Raw genomic sequence first — 11,817 nt, 5'->3', positions numbered from 1 at the left:
AATCCATTATCTTCAGGTCATATCTCCCTACAAATTGTTTTTCTGATTGAACAAATCTCTTACTGGGACTTATTTTCTTACAAGTTTCATTCTGAATGTGACCTCAACTCTACATCCCCCAAACTCCGCTTTATTTCAGAATTCCATGAGTTTCTTTGATCAGAATGAAATCTGAAAATTCCTATAAATCTTGTTTACTTTCAAGCATAATTTAAAGGTTAGTTATCTGTCTTCCAGGCATCAAAAATAAGAACTTGCTGGACTCCCCTGGTGGTCCAGTGATTAAGAATCCACATGCTAATGCAGGGCATACAGGTTTGATCCCTGGTCTGGCACCCTGATTCCTGGTCTGATCAGGTCCTGGTCCTGATCCCTGGTCCTGGTCCTTGGATCCCTGGTCCTACATGCGGAGGAGGAACTAAGCCCGTGCACCACAACTTCTGAGCCAGTGCTCTAGAGCCCACATTCCACAAGAGAAGCCACTGAAATGAGAAGCCTGCGCACTGCAACCAGGAGCAGTCCCTGTTCTTGGAAACTAGATAAAGCCTGCACGCAAGCAATGAACACCTAGAGCAACCGAAAATAAAAAATAAGAACTTGCTAATTTTAATTATTTGGCCACAATGTCTCCCTTTAGCTAATAAGACCCTAAAGCTATCATACACAAAAGTAACAGCAAACATAAACAGCACTTACTATGCAGGCCGTTTTCTAAGGGCTTTACAGATCATGATATGACACTTACAGGCATCCTCACCACACACGACAGATGAAGGAACTAAGCCACAGAAGGTAACTCACAGAAGGTTACAGTCGTGGTGAATCTACAATTCAAATCAGGGTTGTCAGGCTCTAGATTCTGTGCTCTCAATCACATGCCAGACAGCCCTCTTGAAATAATAAAACAGAATCTTTATTCTCTCCAGTTATATTTTAGGAAAGGCAAAGCAAAATGTAGGAATTTGAAGTTTCATTCCAGTAACCACCTGAGTATGCTTTTGCCTCATTTAAGTTATTGTATATATATGTTTCAGAAACACAATGATTGTGTAGTTACATCAATATTTTTTTAAATCCAAAGAACCAAAATATAACTAATACAAATTTAGTAAGCCTTAGAATCAGAATTGATAAATGAAGTCACCCACTGAAAAAGTGTTAAATCTATTTTGGCTACTATATTCCTTTACTTCAAACTTAAAATAGAAGCATATTGTTTATTGATGCTTTTAAAAACTATATCCATATACAAATTAGTCCGGAAGTTCTTGAAAATTAATGAACGAGCACTTTTCCACTATTTCATCATTATAGAACTACAACAACCTTTGAAGAAACACTATTAGTGACATTTTGGACAATAAAAAGTATAAAACTAGACTGTTAGCGAAGGAACAACAAAATATGTTAGAAAATTCATAAACGTACATTTATTCAGGAAACACAATTACCAGAGTCCTTGATATTTCAATGCTCATTCCACATAATAAAATATTCACAACACATAGTCTTGTAAGTCTACACCAAGTCATGCTGACATTCTTTTCAGATAAGCCATAGCCATTTCTTCTATTAAATGCTATAATATCCACTTATAGTGTAAACAAAGTACTTGAGCCAAACTATTTAAGTACTTGAGCAAAGTAACTTTCAAAAATTTAGAAGAGGAAGACAACGATTAAAAAAAAAAAAACAAAAAAAAAACCCATCTGAATGATCAAACCCCAAAGAATGAGGCCACTATAACCTAGTGTTATACTAATGGATAAAATGGCCATATTAAGACAGTTCGTAATTATCAATGAAAATATTATTAAATATCATCTACAATTTTTAAACATGCTTTCTCAAATAATAGACATTTTTGAAAGTTTTAAAGGCAAAGAGGGCAGAAAGGTGACAGACATTAAAAACTTCCATTTATACTACTGGTAGATTTTATTTAAAAAAAGAAAGAAAAAGTTAAGCTGTAGTTACTTCCCCAATAAGGAATGCCAAGTACCTTTATTCCTAAAGAGATTACTAAGAAATATAACTGACCCTTACATTTGTAGCCATTTAGTAGCAGCTGTAAACTGAATTATTCTGACATTTCCAGAGTCCAGTGTAATTAGAGCATGTCGTAAAGGGGGAAACAGTGGTCCTCAACCCTAGGTGTCCTTTAGAACCAGTTGGAAAGCTTCGACAAAATAAGCATCTGGCCCCACCTCAGAGACTGCAATTTAGTTGGATGGGGTAAGACTCAAGTGTCATCATTTTTTTTGAAGGCCTGCAGGGTGTTCTAATATGCAGCTAAGGTTGAGAATCACTGAGTCAACTTATTTTGAAATACCAAAAAAATAAATGGAAACTGGGGAGGGAAGATATAATTTACAAATCAAATATCTATTATTTACTATGTCTTAGTTATGTTCATAAACCATACGTTTATAAGATGAAAACTCCCCTCATTTCCTCACTATACTAAATCACTATCATACATCTTTGCCACTGAATGACTGCATTTTCCTATGGTCATGATTTAAAATTCTGGGATATACTATGAAAACTGCATTAAGGAAAATAAACTACTGCTACTCATGCTCAACAGGAGCAAGCAAAACTACTGTATTTGGCTCTTTTAAGCTATCCATATTTTAAAAATTATAAATAAGTGCCAACCCACACAAAGAACAGATTGTGGATTACTGTAGAAGAAACAAAAAATAGCTTACTCAACTTACTAAGTTTCAACACCAAAAAAGATTTAACTTGGCTGAAAGTTCTGAAACAGCTGAGATACTGAACCAGGAAGCTATAATTTATAATGAAATGTTGACACACCCTTAAAAGCTACTGCAGCTGCAGCAATACTAAAATAAGATTTCTTCAGGGTTTATTTACCCTGTAATGCAAGAATACAAGCACAACAATAATATTACTGTTTTTATATGCACCAATACCTCTCTTTAATATATAAAGCTCTACAACAAATACCTCTAATAATTTTACATTTAAATTAAGTCCATAATTCTTCTACCCTACTTTGGTCTCAACATTTTAAAAACATCAATTAATTTTGGAAATATACAATTCAACAACATGATCCTATCAATAACAAGCACATTTTGTAGTGGACTAAAAACACATTCAACCATGCAATCCAGTGTTCAATACCTAAAAGATAAATAACAATGCTGATTGACTTTTATTCTGAAATCACTGAAAACTGGAATAATCTTTTTAAGACTCACAGTGCTCACAAACATGCAGAAAAAGATACACATTTCTATTCTTCCTGAAGGAATGTCACAAAATGCCCACTCTTTACACAGGGTTGATAATTATTGTAAAGTCCTTATATATTTCAATCCATTATTTTCTTTCTAGCACCTGTCACTTAAAATTTGTAAAAGCCAGCCAAATGTTATGTCTGAACATGAACCTTAACTCTCAATTTCTGCCTTTAGAAAGACCTCAGTCACAGTCATCCACTAATAGCTGCCTTTCAGTAAAACAGTGACATCCAGTGGACAAATGAAAGTATCTCAGAATTCTCATAACAACTTTAATGTGAATCAGTTCTTACTCATTCTGACAAAGTGTATGCAGATTCTTATGAAATGCATCACATCATAATTTCTATATATCTTAAAACATATCTTTTTCTTACTTAGTATCAATTTTTTAAATTGAGCTATAACTCTTGAGGCTGGCGAGGTTATAAGTATTATTTTTTCTCCTTTGCTATATCCCATCACAAACTAACTGGCTCATCTCTAGGAATGGAAGGATGAAAAATAAGATATATTTAAATAACAATGAATAGCATTAAAAAATTTGCAAAAGAAACCTAAACCTTTTTTGCATTTGTAATTTATGATATAGTTGAATATAAACAGAAAGATGTAATCAGTAATGCAAACAATCAAATTACATTCTCTTGCCTCACTGCTCAAATATTGTGAAAGAATACATATTTTAGCAATGATTGTATCAGTGTTTAAAAACTTTTATAAATCAGTACAAACGAATATTCATTATATATTATGTTTAAATAAAAGTAAAAAACTTCCACTGTGCTGAGTTATAATTTACCATTAATTATATTGTGTGTGTGTTTCAAATACAAAATGCAGCAGTGATATTAACAATGGATTCATAGTGTAATGAACTGCTGAGACTGTTATGTGTAATTTCTTGGAAAAGCATAAAGAAATGTTACAGGTTAAAAAGAAAAAGAATGGAGAACTGTTCTTTTTAAATAAGCAAATAAAGAAAACCTTTTTTCCTAAAAAAAGATTTAAGAATGTAAAAGTACATTTTAATATTAAAAAAGCATTTTTAAAAATCTATAACAACTTTATGACAAAATCTGCATTTGTTGAAAAAGGCCTGTAAAAACAGCAGGACAGAACTGCCCTCACTACCTTTTTACTTATTCTTGTCAGAAAAAAGTGTATGCATCTCTGGAACCATAAATGATGTTAAAATAGGTATTTATAAAATGGCAAGGAGGATTTCACGGGAAGTTTGTTGTTGTTTTTACAATCACTGGCATTGTGGCCATCAGTAGGTCACAAGTAAAACTTCTCTAGCTAAAAGCAAAATGGAATATAAAGGTTTTAACGGCCATTAGGTCTGTTGCCTGCGTTTTGCTGATCGCATTTTTTCAAAGCGCGACTCCATCTCTTCCAAGACCTTGGGTGTATACCGCACTACTAATTTAACCTTTCCCTGCGCTGCTTTCAGCAGCTCTACAGCTTTTTCATGATGCTCTCCTTCAACACTCTACGAAAAAACAAATCACAGACACAAACACAATTAATATCTAGGTTTTGTACGTAACTCAAAATGAAAAACGTTTAAAACACACACAAGTAAAAAAATGTTAATGTTATGGCATTTCAAACTATAGACCTATGAAATAATCTTGCTTTGTCATTTTAATTAGTGTAAAATTATCTGCTAAATCATATTCTGTCTGCAGTCCAGGAACTGGTTTTTAAGTTACAAATACCTAGCATACCAATCTACATGCCCTATTATTTCACTAGGTCAGAAGTAAATCAAGCAATTGCTATTTGATAAAGTTAAACCGAGGAGAGGCTTTCGATTCAATGTACTGCCTTAACTACTGAAGAGCTTAATAACTTCATAAAAACCACACTAAGCACTGCTAATTTACATCGGAAAGAAGCAAAACATACACAAAGTGCTTCAAAAAGTATCACTCCACTAAAGAGCAGTGCCTAAGAGTCTTCCAAGGGATTTCTAAACTACAAAGCTGCTTGGTCTTTCCCTGCATCTTCTGACTTTCTTGGTGGCTCAGACGGTAAAGAATCTGCCTGCAGTGCAGGAGACCCGGGTTCAATCCCTGGGTTGGGAAGATCCCCTGGAGGAGGGCATGGCCACCCACTCCAGTATTCTTGCCTAGAGAATCCCCATGGACAGAGGAGCATGACAGGCTGCAGTCCATGGGGTCACAGAGTCAGGCACGACTGTTTCTATAACTCAAATACACCCCCAAGTGGTCAAGTAGAAATAAAATGCATCCCTACCACTCCATTAACAGAAAGGAGCTGATCTCCTCGCTTGAGGCCCCCATGTCTATCAGCAATTCCACCTGGAATTATTCGAGAGATATAGATTGGAGAGTTTTGTTCTTTGCCTCCCATAATATTGAATCCAAGGCCTTCTTCTGTTTTTGGCAGCTCAACAACTCGAGGATGAGAATGCCCTTCACTGGCAGCAAATGCAGCAACAGTAGCCTGAAAGAAAATTTCACATATTTAAAAAATAGGACCTTTGTTTACTTCACTCTTATGTCCCTTTTTAAAAACCACTTCTTCTCTTTTTTTAAATTATGAGGGTATGGTAACACATTTACAGCAGATTTGAAAAATACAGAACCAAGTTACACACAGTCCCACTACATATTTTTTTAAGTAAATTTTTTGTTGGAGTTTCAATATCAAACTCTCAAAAATTAATACAATTATAGAAAAGTAGGAGATAGTAGACCTGAAAAGCACTACGAACAGATTCAACATAATTAAGATTTATACAATTTTCACACAATTGCAGAATATAAATTCTATTCAAGTTCCCATAGACTATAAACCAGTAAACAACTGAAACATATCCAGGGACATGAAACAAAATAGCAAAATTTCATGGTTTATCTAAAGGTACTGAAATCATAAGACTGTTTTCTTATCACTGTGGAATCACAGTGATGATAATTATAAATCAGTATCAAATTAAAAACCACTTTTGAAGTATTTTTGATGTCTGAATGTCCATAAATTCACTGACAGTGAAGGTAAGCTAAGTAGAAGGTGTTTTTAAGAGGACGACTGGAAAGCTTACTCTGGGATTATGCAGAAAGTGCTGAGGTTGTTCAGGTCACTCCTGGTCCTTCCCGTGCCCAGAACTTCTGTGCAGTGCTTGGCAAGCAGGCCTTGCCAGGAAGATGAATGCTGTGCACACTAACAAGGAGAACCCCCTCTCCTCACATGCCACCGACTTTGGGGCTGGTCAGCCTGGTATGTTCGGGGGATCTGGGGTGGCACCACCCACGTGTGTAACCTGAACGTGGGCAGGTGTCCTTTTATGCAGGCATTCTGGCTGCTGTACTATTTGCACTGTATATTAACACATACAGAGCCACATCTTTCAAATTTAGACTAATTCAGAGGAATTCTAACACAAAGTTGAGAATTCGGGTTTCATTTTGCTTTTAAATGTAATTAAGTAGTCTGGTACTATTTTTTTGTGTATTAGATCAGGGTGTATGAGAAACAGGGGAAGGAAGAGAGAAAATCAAGATTTGCTGAATACTCTAAGCTCTTAAAGAGGCTTCACTTTATAGATAAAGGAACTAAGGTTCAGAAGTTCAGGAGGCTGTGAAAGTCAGGAATTAAACCCAAGTTTTAATTGTTTTTTCCCACTCTGTCAAACAATACCCACATGACTCAACAGAGAATCCAATATTGCCTTTTGTGAACCAGTTAACTATCAATGAATAGTTACCTGCTAATGACTAGTTTCAGTCTAAGCCACTTACTACTAACAGTAACTTATTCTAACCCACGTACGATGAGATGACTAGAGAGCATCATCGCTTCAAAGGACATGAATCTGAGTAAACTCCGAGAGATAGAGGAGGACAGAGAAGCCTGGTATGCTGTAATCCGTGGGGTTGTAAAGAGTCAGACACAACTTAGTGACTGAACCATCACCACCACATATGATGAACAGAGACCAATGCTTGAATTATTTGAGGAAAACACTGGTACAGAAAAATATATAAAACCTGCCACCTGTAGCTCTGAGGAGGTAACCTCCTATTTGCAGAGTTAAGGTTAAGGAGAAAGTGAATGGCAACATAGGGGAGTACCTCAGATCTACCATTTACTATTTGTGTGATTTGAAGCAAGTAATCTAATTTGATGCTTCCTCACCAATAAAATAAGACTAATAATCCATACCTCAGAATTTTGATGAATATTTACATAATGATATATATATTACTTACAGCAACCACATATTATATATGTTATTTGTGTGTAAATATATTTTAATGTATCATCTAGACTGCATAAAATATGTTTTGTAAAGCCAATTAAAAAGTCCTACTTTTCAGTAATCAAGTTTAGTGTAACTTGAAAGGTACTATTTGTTAGTTTTTAAAATTAGTATTATGAAACTAATAACTTCACATTTTAAATCTCTAATATGTGATGCATCCTCTCACTTTCAGTAAATGAAAAAAATGTACCTTTGCAGTTGCATTAGCTCTCACTTCAGGACTGCTACTGATGTCCACAGTCTCGTAGACATGTTCATATACCTGCAAAACCCAGTTATCACTGTGATGTTAAATCTCAAAGTATAACACGCTTGAGTTCTTTTTAAAGTTAATGAATGTGTCAAAATTTCAGAAAAAGTTATGCATCTTTGTACCATGTTTTTTTGTTAGAAATTCCAAAAATGAGAGGGGTGGGTTCTAAAGTTAACTTTAAGAAACTACAAACCCAAATTTGAGAATGTTATCTTACCCTAAATAACACAAGTTTATTGTCAACTTTAATCCCATTTACTTACCTCTCTTACAGCATTGCAGAATTCACTCTGAAGGACTCTTTGTAGAGCCTGAAGTTTCTGTGGTGGTACCTCGCCACTTCTTTGCAGTTTTTCCAACAATTCAATTGCTCTACAAATATCTAGAGTTAAACACACACCAATAGATAATTTTCTCTAAATGCCTCTGTAACAGTGCAGCATTTAGGATTTATTCCTCAATGGCTAACAAGAAATATATAGAACACAGAGGAAAAAAAAGCCTAAGAGTATGAACTTGCGTGTGGGGGGGTTCATGTATGGAGGGTGGGAATGTAAAGCCTGAGAAGAACATTAAATTTCACAGCAGATTAGGAAGAAAAACTGATGTTGAACATGCATAAAATCTGAAAAACCGTATCTTTAAGAGACACAGGAAAACAAATATAAAGTCCTAAACATCACAGGAAAGAACTGGAGCTCAAATGTGACAGACACATGAAGACTGTAGTACTTGAGAAAAGCTGACAGCATTATCAGAAGCTACTTAGTCAATAAAAATTTACCTACCATCATTAGTAACCAAAGTGCTGAGCAGTATAAAACGCCATGTGCTAACGAAGTCACTATTTCCCAAAAGAAAACTTAATGTATATGTACATACAAAAACTCTTCAGTAACATGTGCAGTTAGTTACTGGCAGGAACAGCAATTTAAAACAACGATACAAATGAGTAAAATTAACTGGTCTGCTTTCAACTTAGGATCATCACACAGTGTTTTAATTAAGACAAGCTCAGTCAAATACATGTTTACAAAATACAAAGCAATTAGTTTGTGAGTCTGGTATCAGTAACAGCTGGGTGATCTTGGGCAAGTAACCTTAAACTCCTTGTGTCTGTTTTCCACTATAAAATGGAAATAACAGTATCTCCTTTATAAGAATTACATGACCAATCAAAAAAAAAACATGGTAAGAGCCTGGCATGTGGCAAGCATAAATGTAATGTTACATTAGCACCAATTAATAAGAAACATTAAGATGTTCTACACTTTTATAGAAATATATTAAGTCTGTTAGGCAGTTCTCATTGGGAAGTATCAGGAAGTGATTTACAAATTAAGAAACTTTTACAAGATTCAGTCATGTTTCATACTATTTCTCCCCTGATTTTTTTAACCACAGGGGACTAGAGTACTTATTCTAAAGTTCCTTCCCTCCTCTTGTCTTAAGTGGAAGAAATTCCAAATTTCCTATTATACTAAAGGATTGAACTTTTCTCTTTATAGAACCAGTATGGCTGTCTTTGTTTGCAGCTGGAAAATTGGGAATAAATGCAGTGAAGAAAGAAGTAGATTTTTCAATTTCAGGTAATAGAAGCTTAAACTGATGTTAATCCAATGCAGGGGAAAAAAACTTTCCCCATTCTCATCTCCCACCATCAGAATAGCTGGTGAATGGGGAGTGCTGGTTCATCAAATATTCTGACCTACAAAATTATAATATACAAGCTATATGAAAATTTCCAACTAACAAAAAATTGAAAAAGTAAAATATCCTTTACCGAACCTAAACTGTACCCAGTATGTTCTCAAATGTGTTCCACTAAATCTTGTTTCAATGTCTTTGAAGGCATTCAGGATCTTGATCATATGAACTAATTTTATACTATAGGATTGCTGGGAGAGTTTCTTAATAGAATCTGTTAAACAGAATGCTAAGAATCAGAGTGGATGTAATCTTTCTTATCCTGCTAAATGACATCCACTAATAGCTTATCCTCAGGTTCTGAGCACTCTTACTGTGGAACTGAAATGAACTCTGAAACAGGAAAAAACAAAAAGCCATGACTACCAAAACTAAATGCCAGAGGTGAAGCTTCACACTTTGTACTGCACTTAACAATACAAAAGACTGCCAACATGTTAGAATTCTACAACTAGTTTCCAAAGAAAAACACCTACTTCAGTTAACACCAGACAAATCTGTTTCCATCTACAAAGCACAGTGTCATTGTGCTTGGAAGAACATGTCACAGGCTTAGGCCTAACTTAGCAAATCTTCCCAGAGTAAGCTGCTGCTCTGTCAAAATGATACTTTAATTAATGGTCTGGTGGGCTGGAGGAAAACATTACTTGTAAAGAGACTTACAAATAGTGAATACCACAAGGAATAAATAATGTTAAATGTGCATGGGTCTGTGTAAAGGTATGAGGAAAGACTCCAAAATTCAATTCTAAAAATGTATCCCTTCTTAGAGCAGAAGCTACTTAAATATTCAGACTGTAAATGCAAATGTTAATATTTAAAGATACTGTCAATCTCCATCTTATACTTTGTTTACTACTAGTACTCAAAATGTCTAGTTTTACTTTTTGACTCTTACTGATGATTTCTAATACAGGTGTGTCAAAATTATACTTGAAATTATATGAAATAAAGAATTTGGGGAATAGTGGAATGCTAAAAAACTGCAACAGTACGCTTTTAGGCTCATAGTCTTTTACTTCACTGGCTTTTCGGTTTTTAATTACTTAGCGAACAGGTTTTATTTTCCTTGACAGCTCTAAAAAGGAAGCAATCAACCAGTTAGCAATCACAGGATTTGTGATGAAGAATAATGCTGCACTTTACCGTAATTTACAATCACTATTCCTTCTAGTTATGCAACCTTCTTTCCAGAACCACAGCAGAAGGATTGTTTATAAAGCACCTTCCCCGTACCCGGGAGGGGCACCACAGGCAGGAAATATCCCCAGTACGTATACAAGCGAGGTTGTGGTGGAAGTAATGATGGCATTTGTGCATAAATGAGAGGGGGTTTGGTGGGAACGCGCTGCGTGTCAAGGCTGGGTGAGTAAAGGCGGGAACACTGTGTATGAACGCGTCAATACGGGCAGGGCGTGTAGCCTGTCCGAACTGGGCGTGGGATATTTGCTCAGCTTGACACGTCTCTGAACGCAAAGTAGGCCGTGCCCACCCAGGGAGCGCGTGTACAGCGTGTGTCTGCGAATGCAGACAGGTGGTGGTAAACTATGCTGTGCTCCGGGATAGTCCGTGTGAGCACAGAAGGGGTCTCAGGATCAGTCAAGAGCGTCAAGCCCCCTCCCCGGGCCCGGCGCATCGACATCGGTGGCCACAGGCGCCAGCGCGAGGGAAAGCCTGGTTCGGGGTCTCGGAGCTTGGCCCACTCGCCCCCTTGGACGACAAGGCACTCCCCTACCTCCTCCGCCCACGTCGGTCCCAGGCTCGGCCCCACTCACCCCTCTCCAGTCGCACGGGCTCCCCCAAGGCCGCCATCTTCTCCCTCTGCCTGCAGACCCACAGGAAGTGACGGCAGAGGGGCTGCGGTGGAGGGGCGGGGCCTAGCGGAGCCGGGAGCAGGTATCGCGAGAGCGCGAGAGGTGGCTCTGGACCTCGTGAGTCTTCCCGAGGTAGAGTGTATGGGTCGTGGGCTTCCGAGGACAGTCTTGTGCTGCACTTCAGCAGTCTTAAGATTTTGAAATCTCTCGGCCAGGTATAGTTTAAAAGAGTCCCTTTCCCGACTCTTGCCCCATTCCTGGGATTCGAGCCATATTCTTTTCCCTTGGAACCCTTGGTTTCACAAGGTAGAGTTTGGCCTCTAGTTCCAGCTTGACTGTTCAGGGCCCTGTGAACTTGGAGTGCTCACTTATCGTTTTTTTGGCCTCAGTTTATCCCTCTGTCCTACATAGAAGTTCTGTGTCTGAGTTCTTAACATTCTTAAGCAATGAAATTGGGTGGTGGTTAGTTGC

At 36.9% G+C, this 11,817-nt stretch overlaps 1 protein-coding gene across 1 annotated transcript; it reads right to left on the bottom strand.

The window, feature by feature from the left end:
* Nucleotides 1–891: 891 nt before the first annotated feature.
* Nucleotides 892–11,378, bottom strand: LIN7C (lin-7 homolog C, crumbs cell polarity complex component). The gene is made up of 5 exons (XM_005890666.3): nucleotides 11,308–11,378; nucleotides 8,089–8,207; nucleotides 7,763–7,834; nucleotides 5,541–5,750; nucleotides 892–4,770 (listed from the first exon to the last, which is right to left on the bottom strand). The coding sequence occupies exons 1-5, from the start codon at nucleotides 11,342–11,344 to the stop codon at nucleotides 4,615–4,617; spliced, it is 594 nt and encodes a 197-aa protein (XP_005890728.1). The 5' UTR covers nucleotides 11,345–11,378; the 3' UTR covers nucleotides 892–4,614.
* Between the last annotated feature and the right edge of the window lie 439 nt (nucleotides 11,379–11,817).

The sequence above is a fragment of the Bos mutus genome, chromosome 15, assembly GCF_027580195.1.
Source record: "Bos mutus isolate GX-2022 chromosome 15, NWIPB_WYAK_1.1, whole genome shotgun sequence".
Lineage (NCBI taxonomy): Eukaryota > Metazoa > Chordata > Mammalia > Artiodactyla > Bovidae > Bos > Bos mutus.
The sequence above is the reverse complement of the archived record's forward strand: the minus strand, read 5'-3'. Positions and strand labels throughout refer to the sequence as shown.